Source organism: Schistocerca americana, chromosome 1 (assembly GCF_021461395.2).
Source record: "Schistocerca americana isolate TAMUIC-IGC-003095 chromosome 1, iqSchAmer2.1, whole genome shotgun sequence".
Classification (NCBI taxonomy): domain Eukaryota; kingdom Metazoa; phylum Arthropoda; class Insecta; order Orthoptera; family Acrididae; genus Schistocerca; species Schistocerca americana.
Genome location: NC_060119.1, coordinates 897,682,006 through 897,704,065, shown reverse-complemented (window position 1 = coordinate 897,704,065; position 22,060 = coordinate 897,682,006). Strand labels below are relative to the sequence as shown.

The 22,060-nt window shown below is 42.7% G+C and overlaps 1 protein-coding gene and 1 non-coding gene across 3 annotated transcripts in view; both read left to right on the top strand.

Moving 5' to 3' along the window:
- LOC124547440 (major facilitator superfamily domain-containing protein 6-like) overlaps positions 1–22,060 on the top strand; it is a 323,248-nt gene that overhangs the window by 183,639 nt on the left and 117,549 nt on the right. For both annotated transcript variants that reach the window (XM_047125105.1, XM_047125106.1), the window contains exon 2: positions 16,535–16,744. In XM_047125105.1, the coding sequence (XP_046981061.1) occupies positions 16,639–16,744 (106 nt within the window). In that variant the 5' untranslated portion in view covers positions 16,535–16,638. The remainder of the gene's footprint in view (positions 1–16,534; positions 16,745–22,060) is intronic.
- On the top strand, positions 6,461–6,535 carry Trnas-cga. Its single transcript has one exon. It is a non-coding gene; the product is annotated as a tRNA-Ser (tRNA).

Sequence of the window (22,060 nt, the reverse complement as noted above, 5' to 3'; positions counted from 1 at the left end):
CACAGGTCCCATGCAAGCGCCGGAGAATGCCTCCCGCGGCGTAATATATTGCTCCCAAGAGCCTAAGTCCATGGCGCGCTACTCGTTTCAAGCCGCCGTTCACGTCGATGACGGCGTTTGTGGAGACGGCCATCGACATAGTGTAGCAAATATGATTCACCCCAAGAGCAGACACGTTTCCATTGAACGACGGTCGAATCCCGATGGTCCCGTGCCCACTTTAACAGTAACAACATATGAACGTGGTGGTCTGCTACAGGGCTCCGTCTGCAGCTCGTGGTCGTGCGGTAGCATTCTCGCTTCCCGCGCCCGGGCTCCCGGGTTCGATTCCCGGCGGGGTCAGGGATTTTCTCTGCCTCGTGATGACTGGGTGTTGTGTGATGTCCCTAGATTACTTAGGTTTAAGTATTTCTGAGTTCTAGGGGACTGATGACCATAGCTGTTAAGTCCCATACTGCTCAGAGCCATTTGAACCATTTTTTTGAACTACAGGGCTCCTTGTTTAACAATGTGAGGTGAATGGTGTGCTCTGAAAAACTTAAGCGTGCACCAGCAATGTACTCTTTCGGTTCATCTGTCCTTCTTTACAGAGCAGACAATCTTCGGAACCCCACGTTTCGTGAAGAGTCGTGGATGTCCAACTGTTCAGCGCCTAGTGGTAGTTTATCTGTCCTTTTAACTGTTTCCGTACATACTCATGACAGTAGCACGTGAATATTCGGCCAACTTTGCCCTTTTCGAGATACTCGTTCACGGGCTCTGCGTAACAAAAATAATCTGCCCTCTGTCTAAATCTCCCATTTCAATGCAGCCGCTATCTTCGCTAGGGAGATCCCCTGTCCTTGTCTGCTCCGCTTACATACTTCTGTTACCGAGTCACGTGCCTGCAACGCCACCAGGCGGCATCTAACGCTTCAGTGGGCAGTGGTCATAATGTTTTGGCTCATCAGTGTATAAATGACTGATTATCAAGAAATCAGTCTCGATGTTCGATGTTTTTTGCCTTTCCAAATCTACCTCGGCCCGTAACGGGAGTTCGATATATGCATGCTATCAAGTATCTCAACCGCTGACTATTGTGCCCCAGTTTGGCTGAAAAGCCAATTTGCACAAAACGTAGAAGTCCAAGTAAATAATGCCATGAGAATGATTGCTGGTGTTATCAAGTCAACAACTTCGGAGTGGTTGCCAGCTCTAAGCCACATTCCAACACCTCAGATAAGACTCATAAATGCTCACAAACACGTACAAGAACGTCATGCATAATAAAAATCTAGTAATCCGTCAAGATACCGATGATGCAAGCCTTAATCCTCTTCGCTCTAGACGACCACCACCAGCAGCATGGGTCGCTGTGAGAGAACAGTGCTATCTCATTAACGCATGAATTAAAGAACAGATTAGACAACGTGCCACGTATTTCTCAAAAACTATCATGATTTGACTTGCGACGAAAAACATGGTGAACGCTAAACAGAATTAAAACCCAACATGGGAAATGTACATATTTTTACAAAAATCAAGAATTCATCCTCATTTAGCGGTAGCGGAGAAGCGCAGATACATCACAGAAGAATGCCGTCGCATGATCGTATGCTGGTGGACCAAAAGACTTACTGCTGGCGACTCCAAAGTCGACGTATCACATAAATGCTCTAAATGTTTGAGATTCTGTTTTGTACATTTTATGCTGTATGCTCTATGTATCTTTAAAGTGTCAAAAAATTGACACCGGAACTCTAGGAGACGACGGCGGCAACAAGTCATTGCGATAGGCATGTACGTGGGGCCTACGGCGTACAGTTTTACAAGGGTCATTTGGGGAGACTGACCGACCTCGTGCACAGTGCACCATGTTGTTATGAACGTACTGTGGTTTGCATTTACGGACCAAGGACTCTATAAATATTGTCTTGAATTGTTTTAATAATGCTACGTCTACGCAGCAACATGGCCTTCTTGAGATAAGTTCGGACATCTGTAAGTACTGAGTCACCAAACGCTGTCCTATTAAAGTGTGTCTGCCGGTAAGTGAATTATCGATATGTATTCGGCTTTTTTTTTTCAGTTTTACTCAGAATGTCAGTATACGAGACAAAGAGAAATCATTGTTTCTTGACTAATCATGAAACGTGAGCTTTTCGCAAGGCACAATACTTTTATTTGTAGCGTTTACAACTGGAGTTTGCTGCGTGCTTCTGTGAGGCTTTATCGTCAACTAAAACAGTCGGTGACGACATGAGGGCCTCTTGTTTTGTCTTCTGCCTCTTGCTTGGATGGTAAACAATTCATGAAAGAGAGAGAGAGAAAAAAAAAGGATGGATCGATTGATAGGACGCATCCTGAACCACCAATGAACTGTCAGTGTGATAATGGAATTCGGAGGTTAAAAATTGTAGAGGAACCAAGACATAACAATAAACCGGTTCAGATGAATGTAGGTTGTAGGATTCAAAGATGAACAGGCTTGCACAAGAACAACTAGCACGGGGAGCTGCATCAAACCAGTCTTCACTCTGACGACAAGAAAAAAAAAAACCACAACAGACTCAAGCCTTTCTCTGGTAAACATACAATCAAGTTATGAAACTAGACAAACACTAATTCGCTCAAACAAAATCTACAAAACCTTTACTTCTGCTCAGAAGTATGTAATAAGACACGAAAACTAAATTTCTTGCACAGAGTAAACACTGCAGCTGCTAATACAGCTGATACGAAAGCCGAAGTTCTGTAACTGATCATTAAAAAGTTTCCGTTCGAAGGTCATACAGTCCAGAATTGGTATGCCAATCAGGAAAAACAGTCGTGAGCATTCCCTGATTAACCCCCCCCCCCCCGTTCCCACACACCCTCACAGACGCATAGAGTTTGATGTCAGCTTGATAAAAAAAAACCGTGCCCTGCTGGGTGAAGTAGTCCGTAACCGCCAGCTGCACATCGCCGTCCGACAGAAATCGTCAACCTTTCAAGGAATTTTTTAACGGATCGAAGGCGTTATAATCGCACGATGGAGATTAGCACTATAGAGATGGTACTCGAGTGCCTCCCATTTGAGTTGGTGTAACTTCTGCGTTACGACATCTGCGATATGAGGACGTCCGTTACCATGAAGCAGCACCCCTTGATGCATCATTCCACAATGACGGTTTTCGACAGACATGTTGCCCTATACAAATTCTTCATTGATGGATGTCTACTCGTTTTTGTCTGCCGGCATCCAGGAAAAGAATAACAGCACGCTGATGTTTGGATGCATTTGGTAATAACGTCGCCATATTTGATGTTTCCGCATTTACCGCACGTACGTCGGAAGGACACGAAAGTCACTCTGATTTCTTACCTACATGTCGGTGCTTACATATCCGTATCGGAGTCGCGCTACTTTGCATAGACTTTGCAGCAATGTCCTCAGACGAAAACTTCTTGATGCCCACTTACACTATACAACAAATCCGCACAGTGTCTCACTGCCAGTTTTCATCATTCGAGTGTAGGGTAGCGCCAAGCAACTACGAAAAGCGTCACATGTTGAAAAATGGTTATTTCCTGCGACGAATGTAAAAGTTTTTGTAACACGTGAGAGAAGGCGCAATGCGAGCTGTGTACACGATACAACCTTTCGAATTTCTGCTTGTACTTTGCAAACATATCGTGCAAGAACCATGAATGCAGTGGAGAGCTTTTAAACCCTGCTTCGCCCAAGTACTACACACAATTCAGCGCTGACGGTAGGATATACGTCAGTCAGCAGCTGGATTTTCTAACACTTGGACGTAGATGCGGGTCCTTCGTGGTAGGTACACAAGGGCACCCCTACTTCACTTTTCTGCAAGTTCACGCTGACAAATTAAGACGCAGATTCTGCCATTTGCGTCACAACTCCCTTCCAAAGTGAATCTCTCTCTCTCTCTCTCTCTCTCTCTCTCTCTCTCTCTCTCTCTACGTCCAGTGACTTCGGTTGTGAGTAAACACAACTGTGCGCATGCGCGACGGTGAACATCTGACGTTGTAACAGCTGTTGGAAGTTGTTCTCTATTGCGATTTACTGGTCACCGGACGGGACTCACAAGGAGTGCTCTGAAACTAGTGAGGCACAGCTACGTAGAAGAAAACTCTGAGCGTAGCGGTCGCAGTATCTCTTTAGAGCAGCATTATTTAACACGTTGAAGGCCGCGACGACGCCGCCGGCGGACACAGCTGAGTGTGCTCTCCGGAGATCTCTCCCCTTCACTGCAGCGTCCACTCAGTCAAGATCCTTTATCATTTAGCTACAATATAGCAGGTCAGCAACTGGAAGCTGTTAATTCCATAAATTATCTGGGAGTACGCATTAGGAGTGATTTAAAATGGAATGATCATACAAAGTTGATCGTCGGTAAAGCAGATGCCAGACGGAGATTCATTGGAAGATTCCTAAGGAAATGCAATCCGAAAACAAAGGAGGTAGGTTACAGTACGCTTGTTGGCCTACTGCTTGAATACTGCTCAGCAGTGTGGGATCCGTACCAGATAGGGTTGATAGAAGAGATAGAGAAGATCCAACGGAGAGCAGTGCGCTTCGTTACAGGATCATTTAGTAATCGCGAAAGCGTTACGGAGATGATAAACTCCAGTGGAAGACTCTGCAGGTGAGACGCTCAGTAGCTCGGTACGGGCTTTTTGTTGAAGTTTAGAGAACATACCTTCACCGAGGAGTCAAGCGGTATATTGCTCCCTCCTACGTATATCTGGCGAAGAGACCATGAGGATAAAATCAGAGCGAATAGAGCCCACATAGAAGCATACCGACAATCGTTCTTTCCACGAACGATACGAGACTGGAATAGAAGGGAGAACCGATAGAGGTACTCAAGGTACCCTCCGCCACACACCGTCAGGTGGCTTGCTCAGTATGGATGTAGATGTAGAAATAGTATTCACATCAGAGTACTGCAGCATACTTCTGTACTATGCTAAACATAGTGGAGCGAGCGGTCGCTGGCTGGCACACGCCGTGAGGCGTGATTCTCTGCGGTGTCTACTGGCGGCATCGCAGCAGTCGGCGTGAGGAGACAAAAGTCGTGGGACAGCGATATGCACATATACAGATGTAGTATCGCGAACACAAGGTACAAGGTGACACAGAATAGCGGGAATGTCTGACATGAGTAGTGGGAGCCTTGGCAGGTGGCAGCACTGCGTGTTAGTGACAGTTGGCGAGTAAACAGTCCGCCATTTCAGTAATCATATCAGTGGAACGGACAACAGTGTGCGTTAGCCATCTACATCGATACTCTGCAAATCACATTCAAGCGCCTGGCAGAGGGTTCATCCAACCACCTTCACAATTCCCTATTACTCCAATCTCGTATAGCGCGCGGAAAGAATGAACACCTGTATCTTTCGGTACGAGCTCTGATTTCCCTTATTTTATCGTGGTGATCGTTCCTCCCTATGTACGTCGGTGTCAACAAAATATTTTCGCATTCGGAAGAGAAAGTTGGTGATTGGAATTTTGTGAGAAGATTCCGTCGCAACGAAAAACGCCTTTCTTTTAATGATGTCCAGCTCAAATCCTGTATCATTTCTGTGACTCTCGCTCCCGTATTTCGCAATAATACAAAACGTGCTGCCTTTCTTTGAACTTTTTCGATGTACTCCGTCAGTCCTATCTGGTAAGGATCTCACACCGCGCAGCAGTGTTCTAAAAGAGGACGGAAAAGCGTAGTTTGTTTGGTAGCGACGCAGAGGTGAGTTCCGACGTTTTTACAATTTAGGACGCAATGATTCCGTTGTCGCAACACGCGATAAAATGTTGGGTTAATGACTCTGAAGAGACTGGATCTGCCCTCAAGAAGAAACCAACAGGACGGCCAAGAAGTGTGCATTCTCCAGAGAACTTTGATGATGTACGCGAGTCTATCTTACGGAACTCAGAGTTCAATTCATAAGCAAGCAGCAGTGGTTGGAATGTTCAGGGAAAATTCTTCATCTTGTTTTAAAATTTCATCCGTACAAACTACAGATGGTGCAATAATTGAAGGATAACGACTACCGGTTACTATTAGGATTCTATCAGCAAATGATAACAAAAATAAACAATGACGATGAGTCACATTTTCATCTCACAGGTTATATGAGTAAACAGAACTACCGTTACTGGGCGAACTCACATCCTAATGACTTTCATGAACGCCCTTTACACGCTAGTAAAGTGACCATATGGTGTGGTGTTGCATCACATGGGATTATCGGACCGTATGAAACTTCCTGGCAGATTAAAACTGTGTGCCCGACCGAGACTCGAACTCGGGACCTTTGCCTTTCGCGGGCAAGTGCTCTACCAACTGAGATACCGAAGCACGACTCACGCCCGGTACTCACAGCTTTACTTCTGCCAGGAGAACTTCTGTAAAGTTTGGAAGGTAGGAGACGAGGTACTGGCAGAAGTAAAGCTGTGAGTACCGGGCGTGAGTCGTGCTTCGGTAGCTCAGTTGGTAGAGCATTTGCCCGCGAAAGGCAAAGGTCCCGAGTTCGAGTCTCGGTCGGGCACACAGTTTTAATCTGCCAGGAAGTTTCATATCAGCGCACACTCCGCTGCAGAGTGAAAATCTCATTCTGGAAATATCGGACCGTATGTTTTCGCAAATGAACAGGGAAACACTGTAACTATCAATCGTTACGGGAAGATGTTACGAACTTTCGTTACACCTGCATTGAACAACTTTCCAGCGTTCAAGAAGCCTGGATTCAACAGGACGAAGCGACATCACACACTGCACGGCAATCAAAGGCATATGTGCGAGAATTGTTTGGCAACCGTGTGATCTCACGATTCGCTAACATTTCTTTTCCCTCTAGATCGCCAGATTTATCCGTTTGTGACTTTTTTTGTGTGTGAGGCTACCTCAAGAGCAAAGTATACACGACTCGACCAAGAGCCCTGGATAAGTTAGAAAACAGAGAATTCAGGATGCAGTTCACAGTATCCCAACTGAGATGTTGCAGCGGTCAGTGAGGAATGTCAGCAGCGGATTTCACGAATGTATTCGTACAGGACGACGCCATCTAAAGGACGTAATTTTTAAAAACTAATAAATGCCATCAGTGTTTCGCAAATGGCAAAATTGTAAGGTTTCAATTACTGTGAATGCAATTTATTTCCTTCATTGTGGAAACATCCCAGCTTTCCTGTGTCACCCTGTATGAAAGGTCTCCCTGTATGAAAGGTCAGTACGGCGTTAATGGGCTATGGCAGTGGACGACCGTTGCAAGTGCTTTCGCTATCAGCACGACATCGCCTGCAGCGACTCTCCTGGGCTCGTGATCGTATCGGTTGGACCCGAGGCGACTGGAAAACAGTGGTCTGATCAGACGATTCCTGATTTCAGTTGGTAACAGCTGACGGTAGAGTTCGACTGTGGCGCAGATCCCACGAAGCCATGGACCACATGTTGTCAACAAGACGTAGTGCAAACTGGTGGTAGCTCCATAGTGATATGGATTAGGTTCTCTGGTCCCACTGACCCGTTAATTGACTGGAAATAATGTGTTCGGCTAATTGGAGACAATTTGCAGCCAGTCATGGACAATTATGTTTCCAAATAAAGATGGTATTTTTATGGATTACAATGCGCCATGCCACCGCTCCACAATTATCGCGATTTGTTTGAAGAAAGTTCTGGAGAATTAGAGCGAATGATTTTGGCTGCCCATATTGTCCGACATGAATCCTATCGAACATTTGTGGGACATAATCGAGAGGTTTGTTCGTGCTCCACATCCTGCACCGGCAACCTTCGGTAGTTGCGTTCGGCTATAGAGCAGCATGGCCCAATATTTCTGCTGGGGACTTGCGACGACTTGGTCAGCTCATCCCACGTCGAGTTCTTGCACTACGCCGGGGAAATGGATGTCCGACGTGGTGTTAAGAGGTACCCCCTTGACTTTTGTACCTCAGTGTGTGTAATTCGAGGGTGACGCATCTAGTTTGCGTGTCAACGAAATTTTATTGAAGGGAAATTCGAAGGTGGTGGTTGAATTTGAACAGTTGTTAATACAAATAGCACTAAAAAATGCAGTTCACTGTTAACGACGTATAAAACCCTGTTAATATAAGGAATACGCTGTAACACAAGTTCCAAAGTATGTGCCAGGCCTGGAGAATACTGGGGTAAGCCCAGTGGTTAATGAGACTGATAGTAAAAAAGAAAGCGGGCTGGGACCGATTCATGGTCTGGCACATGGCTTCATTTCTCAAACCATTTATTGACATTTTGTTTGCGTACTCGGATATCTGGTCCAGAATTTTTGGTGGACAGAGCTGTAATTTTGGTAATGAAGATGCTATTGCCAACCAAATGACTGACGTCTTTGGTCACTTCTGTTGTGCTTTATCTGGTAGGTAGCTATAAGGTATTACTAGCTTCCATCGCTAAAGCTGTGTTATTTGGAATATATCCTAACCGTCAGTGGTACCAGCGTGGTTAACTCATTCAGCAGTACAGATAACAGAAAAATAATCAATAATTGTGTTCTTCGAGCTACGTTGTGCTGTTAGGAATAAATGTCTCGCTGAGTCATTGAGTAAAAGAAAAGCACAATTACGGAAACAACTATAAAAAGTGAGTACATCGTCCTATGTATTTTTTTCAGATTCCCATGACAAATTTTAGTAACATTTAGGTTTTGTGAGCTACATCCTGTATTCAGCAGTTCGATCAAACTAAAATCTTATGAAACAATACTAACAATTTTCATTACGAACAGTCATTTAATTTCCGCATATATTCTCAGACGTAGTGTATTAACGAAGCGAACTGTAGATGTTGTGCCTGAGGTGGGCGGAGCAGTAGCAGCGCTTCGTATCATGTCAAACTGGTCTTACAGGAATCGCTAACAAGCTGCTCTACATGTTTTCATGAGGCAGATATTTGGTAAAAATGGAACTCGTTAACATCCACAAGAGTAGTCTTGTTCCACATTTCCTTAGACCGTGCAGAAAACGGAGGAGAAAAGCACTACATTATAGTAAAGAGGCTACAACTTCATGCGAGTGGGGACAGCATGTCATCCAGCAGACATTCCTATCAGAGCTTTCACCAAGCTCTTTGCACGTGGCAAGTGAACGGGTTTGAGAAGTTCAGCGAGTAAGATTAATTTTTCACCTTGCCACAAGAAACACTAGTAAGACAGTCGTGGTGCCATCAATATGCTAGCTACTCAAGTACTTAAGTAATAGAATTTTACGTACGTCGGCTCCAAAGGTGCATATTCTGAAACAAGCAACTTTTACTGTGAAACATAATTAGTCTGAAAGCTCGTGTGTTAATTCTTTACTTCCGATTATTTCTCTATCAGCTGATATGCGAGAATATCTCGCAAGCAGTTTCGTGTTACTCTATTAAAGTCTATCAATCGATCCCTCTTTGAGGCAACCTGAAAGCATGTTAAGAAACTAAACTTCATATTCCAGTGAATAAATGACTTTAAAAACGTAGATTGTGTGACCTTCGACTATAAAAAACTTTCCCTGTAGGTCCAGCAGAGAATATGTAGTAAGGGGAATATCGCCGCAAAGTGGTTGTGGAAACGCCAAATAAAGACAGCAAATCTGAAAATTTGCTGTGGAATCTGTCGATACTCTTGAACCTCGCGATGGATGAGTATCAACGCAGTGAGAAGTCGGACAGTATCGGCGCCGGCGTGTCCTACAGTAAGTGGTGGTCGTGATTTACAAACACTTCGAAATCGAACAGATTTACTACATATATTTGGTAGAAAAATCCCCGAAAGCATAAATGTCAGTGTTTAATAATAATTTAAGTCACTCCAAAAATAGCTAAATGAGAACAACATACACAACCGCCTAAATTCTCTGCCACAGTAAACTTTCACTTTATGCCTTAATAAATAGCAGGTACACAGATTAACAGATACACTTCGTTCAAATATCGTAGATGTTTGATTTCCCTTTTGCACTCACGAATACGGAAATTTCCACCCATTTAGATCATTAGTCTTGTGGAGCTATGGTTATTTCAAATTTAATGATGTAAACATTTTTAATGTAAAGAGTATAGTAATGTTTCAACAAGTTAAAGCAAATCGGTATATATTATGCTCTATAAATTGAGACGCACTCATAAACAGTTATTCTGAGAAATATGGAATTCCTCATGCAATGACAAGCATCAAATATTTGTGATCTTCAAACTTCCTGACAAATCAAAACTGTTCGCCAGACCGAGACTCTAACTCCTGACCTTTGCCTTTCGCGGGCAAATTTGGAAGGTAGGAGACGAGGCGCTGGCGGAAATAAACCTGCGAGGACGGGGCATTAGTCGTGTTTGGGTGGCTCAGTCGGTAGAGCACTAGACCACGAAACGCAGTGGTCCTAAATTCGAGTCTCAGCCTAGCACACAGTTTCATATCGGTGCACACTCTGCCGCAGGGTGAAAATTTCCCTCTGGATTTATGATTTTATTTGTAAAATTACTTTAATGGAAAACTAACATGTATGCCACAGTTAATTACAAGTACACCTCATTTAATGAGAACAGGTACATAACTAACGCAGCCATTGCTGTATATCTTAAAAGAAACATTTTATTCGCGATCTGTAACTTCCTGTTTACATCCTGAACGGCTTGACCTCGGAGCAAATGCTATATAAACTTCATCGCCTTAGGTTCTCCTTGCTGTCTAATTCCCAAACACCGAAATAAATGATCCAGCTGCTGTTCTGAAAAAGAAAAAGAAATAGCGGTAGCCGGAAGCACTCGAACCATGTGAGAAGTCGACCTGAAATACACTTGGAAAAACCTTATACGGTAATCCTCCATTGATAAGTACTACATCTAGAATACAATAATGAATAATTAAATTAAATGCGCTCTTGGGAGTCCTCCAGGGTTAAGTCGTTGGTCAACTATTTCTCCATTCGTGTCTGCATATTACGTATATGTTACGTAACTACAAATTTTATACTGACATGCAGCTGTATCCTAGCACAATGCCTAAGGTAAGAACATCGTTCCTCCCTCTTCAAACAATTCCTCCCATATTTCTTGATATGCCCAATTACCCTCCCATAAAAATTTAAAATATCTATAAGTAATTTTGCTAAACATTTAAACCGGAAGGAACTGCCTACTCAAAATCCCAAAAGTTTGCGGAGTACTTCCACACAAAGTAAAATTAAAACTAGTAGTGTATTTACCGATCCCTAATCTTTACTGCTGTGATGTAGTTACATACGACACACACATCCTCGAGCTAACCGTGTATGTACACGACCGATTTTTTGTGGAACATATGTCAGTCCTTCCTATGTTCAGGGTGGACTGAACCAGATAGGTGACGTGATACCTACATGCTCTGTTTCTTTTATCTTTCCTTGGTCACTGTTGTTAATAGCTCCCCTCGACTATCAGACAACCTTTACTATTCCATACAAAAATATGAGCTCTGACACGTCCAACACATTAGATGTACTTGGGCATAAGAAACATTTCTCTATACCCTCCATTTCAATCGCACGACTTCCAAACAAATTGCCCAGTGACCTGCGTCTTATCCAGAACCACTCGTGATTCAACAGAGAATTAAAACTTCATCTGTTAGCATCGACATATTCCGGCGGTCTTCCTTCTGTCCAATAGCGAACCAGTATTTCCGCCACATTGTCAACAGATCCATGCTTTCTTCATATTTATTTGTCTGGTTACTCTCCAAGCCATCAGCTGACCTATTAAACCTTGCTTCTTCCTGGACCAGTTAACTACTTCACCAGATTTGATTGCTGCCGTTCTACTCCCACACATATTAGCTGCCATTGCTCACAAAAGACAAAATCGTAACGAGGAAATCACTTAACACAGTGTAATTATACTGTTCACCAGCTTAACGCAGGGCGACCAACTTTGAGTGACGTGGAGTTGAGACACACTGATTTAATCCGGCTAGACCGAATGGAGCTTTCACACTGTTGTTTCGCGCTCGTTCAGGCAAAGGTTGGACTGTTTCCTAATCTCTGTCTAAGAAAATACGATACACAGATGATTAAAATACGATAAAACACAGGAAAAGCTTACATGATTGACAGACAAAAGGTGCAGACAACTTCCTTTCCTTGGTCTAATTGTTTCCTGGCTACAAGACTGGCATCCGGCCACAAAGTTAAAAATATCTTTCCAAATCATAAACTACACATACTGCGATATTTACTGAGAATGTCTGGTCATATGTAAGATGCATACCAAGTGAGATAAATAAATAAATAAATAAATCTCTAGACTTGACAAGTGGAGTAAGTTAATTTGTTACATGAAACTTCCTGGCAGATTAAAACTGTGTGCCGGACCGAGACTCGAACTCGGGACCTTTGTTTCAGAGTGAAAATGTCATTCTGGAAACATCCCCTAGGATGTGGTTAAGCCATGTCTCCGCAAAATCCTTTCTTGCAGGAGTGCTAGTTCTGCAAGGTATGCAGGAGAGCTTCTGCGAAGTTTGGAAGGTAGGAGACGAGGTACTGGTGGAATTAAAGCTGTGAGGACGGGGCGCGAGTCTTGCTTGGGTAGCTCAGTTGGTAGAGCACATGTCCGCGAAAGGCAAGGCAAGTCTCGGTCCGGCACACAGTTTTAATCTGCCAGGAAGTTTCATATCAGCGCACACTCCGCTGCTGAGTACAAATTTCATTCTCTAATTTGTTACATGTTTATCTCTGCGTTAAAATAGCGTTAAGAAAGGAAGAGACCTATATCAGACAGAGTGCACATTCCTCTGGCATCGATAATCGCACTAAGATCAGTGATTTCATCGCCACCACTATATTCATGCATGATCATTTAAAAGTGCTGACGCAGAGCCTGGATTTGAGGCCAAGTAAATATAATCAGGTTACCCCAGGCCTCGTCAAACTATACTCATCTGACAAGCTGTCGAAACGAATGCTACCGTGTTCCGTGAGATACGGGAACTCACGTCGTCACTGGTGAGCTTTACATAAAAGGCTACATTGCTTCCAACGGGATAAAAGATGCGCTGCTGCCACTGGTGTAACCTAGTTGGTAATTAGGATTTAGTCTCCTAATAATTCCACTAAAAATCAGAAGGCCTCTATCGTAAACATTGTGCTATGTTACACGTTTGCTACGTATTATTAATCGCGAATATGTTTGAAGGAAATATTCAGATATCTGAAATTCATTTTTGCAGCTTGTAACACAGCACTAATAAGTCAAACATTGCAGGACTGTGGTAATTATCCTTACGGCCTATCGTTGTAGGTCACTGCAGTTTTTTTTTATGAGACACATGCGTGAAGGACTGGTGGTTTCATACTGTGAATTTTCTACTGTAACTTGTGATTGCTAACCATGCAGCGTAATACACTTGTGGACTTCGCGTTTACGGTCCTGAGAATAAATGGCACTGGTGAAACAGAAATAAAATACGAAATAGCTGCAGATACCGGAATTGTAAAATATTAAATTTTGTAGAAGTTTTATGAATTATTGGTCTCTTTTATACTAAACACTGGTTCTAATTCAATACGTATCATATAATCCATCATGATCGTGTTACCCCGGATGTACGTATAAACTTTACATTTTTTGAATTGATATGTACACGTAGCACTTATACTGTTTTCCCTCATTTGAGCGAGTAGGAAACAAGCTGATGACGCAAACGTTTCTACAGATAACAAAACGTTGCATTTAGCATCAATGCTGTTTTACACATCTGAGTCGCTCATAAGCGGTTGTCTCACTCCAACTGCAGAGGATTCATGAGTCGTACCAGAGCTGCGCCCGACTGTTTAGGAGTCTAACCAACTCAGAAATCATAAGCGATCCACTCCCAAAGGCACCTTGTGAAACTAGAGCGTAAGAGCTACGCTATAAGCTTAAGGGTCGATACAATGGAAATGTATCCTGTGATTTTCTACTAGCCACGTGAGTCTGTTTAAAAAGTCAGCATTATGGAGAATTTTTTAATATTTCTGAAAACAAAATGATAAAAAAGCAGTGTTTTATTGTGCCAGGTTTTGAAAGGATATTGAATTTTATTCAGATTTATTTGTAAAGCTTGGCCGAAGGCTGTGGCAGAGCCGTTCTAGGCGCTTCAGTCCGGAACCGCGCTGCTGCTATGGTCGTAGGTTCGATTCCTGCCTCGTGCACGGACGTGTGTGATGTCCTTAGGTTAGTTAGGTTTAAGACGTTCTAGGGGACTGATGACCTCCATGGTAAAGGCCCATAGTGCTTAGAGCCATTTGAACCTTTTTTGAAAAGCTTGATTTCAACGTTAACAACAGAACACGATCTAAAGGGAAATTACACTTGTATTTCAAGGAGGAGGCTACTCACGCACACATCTCTTGATAACTGTTGGTGTGGTGTTTGCAAGCAAATATCCGTGAAGAATCTGACGGATGTGTTGTGAAATATGATGCTGCCGAAAAACAGTAATGATTCTGTCAAGCAACTGTTCGCCAACTTTGTCCATATGGAATTTGGTTCTGGTTCTGAAAATGGCCACAACTCCCACTTAGTATTTTTTATTTATCAGTTTAGATCTTCATATGTTCTGGTGATGCTCTTGTCCATTTAAAGTTACCTGACAGCACTGAAGATTGAGCTAGCTCTACTATAGCATTTAAACTTGCATTTAAAGCACAGTAAAAAATGATGACATTGGCAGCGCCAATATCAGTTTAATCTGCAGTCTTTTAAACGTAAGTTTAAATGTAAGTTTAAGTACTATAGGACAACCAACTTTAAACGCAATCTATATTCCTGTCAGCCAACTTTAAAGTGTGTAGTCTGGTGATGCTCTTGCTCATTTGAAGAGCGAAACCGGTAAATCCAAAATAAGTAGTGAGAGTTGTGGCTGCTTTCAAAAACTTAGTTTGAACAGTCGCGTCCCCTGCAGGCAACGCCTGTTCTTGCTAAATTTAGTTTTGTTGCTAGAAGGTGTAACGTCTTGTTTCCGTAGAAATATATCGTCATTGTTCGTTCAATCTTTTATCCAGATTTATTTGACAAGCCACCGAAGACTTACCATTCAGATGTCGGATGAAATAGCTTTTCGCCTCTTGGTAAATATGTAATTTGTTTAACACTGTAAAGTACAAAGCACGAACTAGATTGCATGAAAGACGTTAGTGTGACGGCAGACAGCGTTATCCTTTTAAATGCGAGTATATGAACAAGTGGTAACGACCAAAGCTGATATCGAAATTGTGTGGTTTTTCCAGTAAAAATAAACTGCGACGCATTGTCCGATCGAGTTTCGATCCCGCGACCTCTGTTTCCAGACATATGCTTCACTGGCCCAAAACGTATATCGGTTTTCATAAGCGTTTCCAAGTATCGAAATACGTGACACCTAAGATCGTATCTTTGATGACTGCATTGATTTACAAGCTTAAATTACTGACACCGCCAAGGGACCGTATTCGACATAAATTTCAAATTGATAGATACATCGGCCCTTGAGAGAAAGGTTTGCAGAGAGCAGAATGATCCTATATGGGTTCAGTTTATATCGAGTTACGAAACACTGAAAATACTTTTATATAGTTATCCAGTGTACTGCAGATGGTGACGGTGTTTACAAATAGCGTAATTCTAACGACTGTGACACGACACGAAATTCATTTTTCTATTATATTTCTAGTAATAATAATTTTTTAAGTACAGCAGATGTTAATTTAGGAAGGTGATGACGATACGCGGACGGCAATAACGTCGACGATTCTTGCTTAACGCTTATATAACTATCGACACTCAGTTTCAATTAAGTTATCATTTTAGTCACGAATATCACTATGTCCGGTTAAGTGAAAGATTCTTGATCTGAAGCACACAATTATCCAATGCAGACAGTTACTATTAAACTAAGTCTTGATCACAAATTTATTCTGATAACAGGTTTCGACCACGCCTGTAGTCACCTTCAGACCAAAACGCTGTATGAGCAGGAGTCTCCTCCTGGTGGTAAATCACTGCAGTGATTTACCAGGAGGCGGCTCCTGCTCATACAGAATTTTGGTCTGAAGATGACCACAGGCGTAGTAGAATCCGGTTACCAGAATAAACAAATTTGTGATAAAGACTGATTTTAATAGTAACTATTAGTAATAACATTGATCACTGTCTGCTCCCGCGGTGTATTCAAAAGTAATATCCAATGCAGCATCTGACATGCATGCGTCTACTGTCTTCTACAGACAATATAAGGAAAATAAATGTAAGAGAATGGGTGCGTGTGTGAGAGACACACATTGCAAGTAATAATTATGTATTTAACGTCAAGGAACGTCCTTTCAATCTGACGTGATAGTATTCGTGATGTGAAAACACTTCCTTGACAGAAAACAGTCGTCGATAAATACGCTTGTTCGTGATGTCGTTCTTTAAGCACGTAGCAGCTTCGCAGCACTCTTTAGAGAAAATACTTTGCAGTACGGCCCTAGAGGCAAGACAGTGACTGCCGCAGTGCCGTCGTGTGAGAGGTTCTCTTCACCGGCGACTGGGCTGTGTTGCAGGACAGTAAGCGGCTATGGACGCAGCCAGCGCCTAACACCCGAGAGCACGAGTAGCTGACACCTGCCAGCAGCACCCTCACCGCAGCCGAGCCGCCACCAGCGAGATGGGAACCAAAGTTTTCCTCAAGGCCTTCTTCAGGCGGATCATCACAGACTTCCGCCACAAGGAACTCTTGCCGCTGAAACTTCTGTTCTTCGTGCATTCCTCAAGTAAGTATTTGACCACAATTTCAACAGTTAATTAGCCACTCATCACTGTCACAGAAGAGTTACATTGCTTCGCTAGGGACTAACATTAATTTATACATCATTTCTAAAAAGTAAGATTATGGATCTTTTTCCCTCCTTCCCCGTCCCAGTCTGTCTCTCTCTCTCTCTCTCTCTCTCTCTCTCTCTCTCTCTCTCTCTCTCTCTCTCTCTATGTCTCTCTATCTCGTCTCTCTATCTCGTCTCTCTGTCTCCTCTGTCTATTACGTGCCTAGTGTTGGACATTGTTAAACAAGAGTAGCAAGGAAAGTTTCGGATTACATACTGTACGCTGCTAGTCCTGGTACTAAAAGAGAAAATACAACCTATTCGCTCTGAAAGTGTTTCATCTCAAGAGCGCAATCTTATATCGTAAAAATGTAGTTCCTGAAACTGACTAAACTGTGAGCCGTACAAATCCAACGGACAGTTTCGCTCTGTCAGGAAATTTCACAACTGAACACACTCAGCTATATAACTCCCCTACTAAGATCGTAGAGAGGTGGCCTCGAATGGGGATGTCGGGATTTTAATGTGGTTTTGATTGAATCAAAGATGTAGTTTCGACTACTTAGGCCAGCTGATTCTGATCTGATCGCCATTACTTTTATCGTAAATTTTGTAAATGATGCTTCGGTTGTCAGAACAGTACAGACATTTGTAACATCTCACTGGGATAATCAGAAACGTAGTCGATGATTATCGGCAAGAACAGTTCTAATGATGACGGACTAAGTAGCTTTTGATGCAGTACTGCTTCTGTTATAGGAAGCTCCTGGAATAAAAATAAAAAGGAGACTGCATTTACAACCGAAGAAGAAAATCTGTTGTCTTCAGATGCCACTGCACTGGAAATTTTTAGTCTGCTTGACAACTCCATACTCAATAACTAATCAATGTTGGCGACGCGGTATAAAACAAATAGTCTATGACTAACTTAGATGTTCTTGAAAGCTGTACAAGCTCAAAATTTTCTCAATTTAATCGAACCTTTACTTTCAAATCACGTATTCTGTAAGCCACTACCCATTATACTGCGCAAGCGAACGCGTAGTTCTCAGTATAGTTACAGAAAAAAATACTTTCCCACCTGAACGGTGGGATCTGTCCTGAACGCTCTAACATCCACTTTTTCTTCCCTATGCTTGGCTCTGCAGTTACGCTGTATTTATGAAATGACAAAATTTTCACCAGAATATAACCAGGGATGTGATTTACAACTTAATATGAAATAAAATGGGCGTAGTACCCCGTTGCAGTCGGCTGTCGTGAACTTACTACTTACAACGAATAGACTGATTTCGTAGTGTATATAAAACACCTGCTTCTAGAGCTGCTGTGTACACGAATAAACTTTCTGAGCTATAGTATCGCCTCATATTATAAAACCAGTCGCTCCTTTTCCAGCTGTCTTCTTTTAGGCGGCGAAGGTCTGGGCGATACTTACCAATAATCCATGTCTTCATCATACTTATCAGTAAAGAGGTGATTACTGCTTTTGAGTGTGTTGCAAACGTGTGACGCAAGCAGACAGAGAACAATAATACGGAGACGCACTCTGGCTTTCTACATCCATATGAGCGAAATTGAAAGGGGTCAAATTGTGGCCTTCCGTGTGGCGGGATGGTCCTTTCCGAGAATTACCACACAAGTTGCAGGTGCTGCGTAAATTGTCCACCGATGCTGGTACCAGTGATCACGTGAACATTCTCACATGGGTAGATGAGGCTCTGGACGTCCACGCTGCACAGATGCCCGCCGGAATTGTTGTATTGCAAGGAAGTAGTGGCAGATAGTGCAGCTACCACAGTGCAAATAAGATGACTTATGAATCCAGACGTGTCAACACCAAATGTTGCCAACTGGTTGTTAGCAATGGGACTACGGGCATGCACACTTCTAGCCCGTCTTCCACCCACGCCACAGCATCGAAGTATGCACACCATAAGGCCTGAAGTGGCACCAGTGTGTGTCTGACTACTGCACTCTACGAGACAGCGCTCACCAGGTCTACGTCGAACGCTCAAACGACCATCACCTGCGCTGAAACCATTCCATCTCTCAAGTGATCCTCTGACTGCACCAATCGAGCCTCACGCCACAGCATCGATGTGTGCACGTCGAGGCGAATCAGTTATATGAATGTCCGAAAGAACAGACGCCGCACATTCATATATTGACACAAATTGTGTCTGGTGGGCCGCTTGAATACGCGCGCAACTGCCTGATTCCTGATTGGCTAACTTCACTGCTAATCAAATCGGAGACGGCGCAATGTGTAGCTCTTTTTTTCAGCACAACCTACCCTGCAATGCCCCTACAAGCTTGTTCCGACCTAGTTTTGTGTTTCTACTTCCGAGGACCGTTGAAGTTGTTTCGGCCGGCAGAAATATCCACATAGACGTTGGGAAGTGGTCACGGTTCGAAGCCTTCAGTCATATTGCTTGGACGTGTGTGGGCACTTTAATGGGGTGCAATTGGCTGCACGCTGGTTTCACTGTGCGCTTCGGACATGCAGACGGCAATATACGAAAAGTAATATCGGGCGTGTATTCAATTTCAGCTGGTTCTCGACAACAGATATCGCGATTTATCGACATTCTCTATTCTGCTCATAGGTATTTAACTAGATAGTCGCACTAATTCAGATGATGCAAACGTTCTAATCACCATTTGTCCCACTGTCGACCCGAGTGCTGAGAACTAAGATCTACACATCTTTGGTAGTGATCCATCAGTGTCGAATGTAGGGACAGATTTAAATGTGAGTTATAAATAAGAGACACAGCAAACGTATTTATTTGCAAATGAACCAAGATGCTACACTTTTATCAGAGCACTCTTCGAGCAGTTCAGAGACGCTCGCACATTTGCTGTCTCACTTGTAACTGACGTAATCAGGTCGCCTCCAACTCGGGCTTCAGAGGAGGAATGACACGAATAAGCTAAGGAAGAAAACAAGAAAAGTTTTGAATGGTGAAAGGTGTCGATTTACGTGGCAGTGGAAGGAGTAGGCAATGAAGTAGCCTAAGTAAAACATAGACACCGCTGTTAAGGTCAAAATGAAACAGTAAGAAGAATGGGTCGACATCAAACTAGCGAGGAAGGAGAGCTATATTGACTGCCGAAGTTTGTATGACGCTGATGGACGACGTGTGAAGGCTATTAGTGAAGAGCCAGACCGGAAGGTATATTATCATACATTTTCCTGAAGGATTATCAGAGCTGCCCGTGCGGGGTTGCTAGTCTCCCATCGGGCGCCTCCCCAGGTGGCGGATAGGGGAAAGTCTCCCAGATAGGGGTGGTACTGTGGAAATTAAACTGACGATAAGGGCGGCGTCTGTACTCCAGAGGGGCGGTCAGCCAAGGGTATCTGTACCCCAGGTTAGGGGGCGGTCTCGAAATAATATCGCCAATCTGTTCTGAAGCAGGCGTGGCGATTATGCTTCAAACCTTTAAGATTTATTTTTATGATGGGTACCGCTAATGCAAAAGATTCCGTGTTAGTCCCCCAACTATCGGATCTCCGGGAGGGGTCTGCTTTAGCGTCACTCATACAGAAAACCATTAAAGAGGAAAACAGCAGATCTCTGTACATCTTCACATATAACTGAAGGTCACTTGTGGGTGAATACAGACTAAGCGAAATTGAAGAAAATAAAAGGGACTGTAGTTTTCCGAGCGAAGTACGCCGTAAAGGGGAACAGTGTGTAACTCTGAAGTCAGGAAAGGTTTTGTATCACTTCGGAGAAGAAGATGGTAGAACAAAATGGTGAAGGTTTCCCAATAAATAAAGATGTAAAAGACGAAGTATCAATAATAGAAGGAACATCAAGTAGAGTAGCAAGGCTTGTTATTAAAATATCAAAAAGGTACAAACTACAAACAGTCAAAGTAAACGCTCCTACAGCAAGCTATTCGGATGATGAAGTAGAAGCATTTTATGAAGTAAAAAATGCACATAATAAAGGACGAGACTGCCACTTTAAACTGGTAGTTGGGGACTGAAATGCCAAGGTTGGTATCAAAAACCAGGGTGATGTGTCAGTAGGCTGCCATGGAATCGATGAGAGGAACGAAAGGGGTGAAAGGCTAGTTCAGTTTGCGGAAGAAAATAAATTATTCATCATGAACACCTTTTTAAGAAACACCATATTAGGAAATGGAGATGGAGAATCCCAAATCATGAGACCCACAATGAAATAGATTTTATCATCTCTGATCACACCTAAATAATCAAAGATGTTTCGGTTTTAAATCAGTTGAATACTGGTAGTGACCATAGGTTGGTAAAAGCGAAAATAAACATTAATACTCAACAAGAACGAAGAAAACTAATATCACAGAAAAAGAAATTATAGGTATGGATAAACTGAACGAAAGGAAAAAGGATTTTCAGTATACCCTTAGTGAGATTAGAAGAGTCAACAGAAGAAAATCTAGGTGAAACGATCATGGAAACTGCAAAACAAATAGGTAGACTGACAACAATTACTAAACAACCAGGAAAGTTAAGGGCAGAAACCAAAGCTTTACTCGTAAAAAGACGAGAGATGAAAATTAAAACTTCTTGTGAGAAGATAGAATATTCAGAACTGTGTAAGTTTATTAGGAAGAATATGAAAGCCGACATACAAAAATACAATGAAAACACCATAAAATTAGCGTTAGAGAATAAAAGGAGCTGCAAGAAAGCGAAACAAAAGCTTATGATTGGTAAAAACGAAATCATAGCAATTGACGGTGATAATGGGCGCATGACGGAAAAGGAAGAAACTCTAAAGCACATAAGAATTTTTATAGTAAATTACATGAAAGAATACATGAACTACTAGGAAAACCTTATGGATATGATGAAGTCCCCAAAATCCTCCCAGAAGAAATACGAAAAACTGTAAACAAGATGCGGAATGGCAAAGTAGGGGGGTCATGATGGTCTGACAATTGACATACTGAAGCTTGCAGGGGAGGAAACAGAAAAACATCTGGCTAAAGTCTTTACTTCGTGTATATAGAATGGCAGCATCCCAACCTGCTGGATCAAAGCAAACATAAACTTATTACATAAGAAGGGAAGTATTCACGATCTGAAGAACTACCGCCCCATTAGTTTACTTTGTTATATATAAAGTGTTCACTTAAGTCCTGATAAGTCGCATTAAAATGGTAGTGGAGACTGCACTGCCCTTAGAACAAGCTGGATTCCGCGGTGGTTTCAGTACAATCGACTATATAAACACACTGCGTGAGGTAATTAGTCGAGCCAATGAGTATGAAATG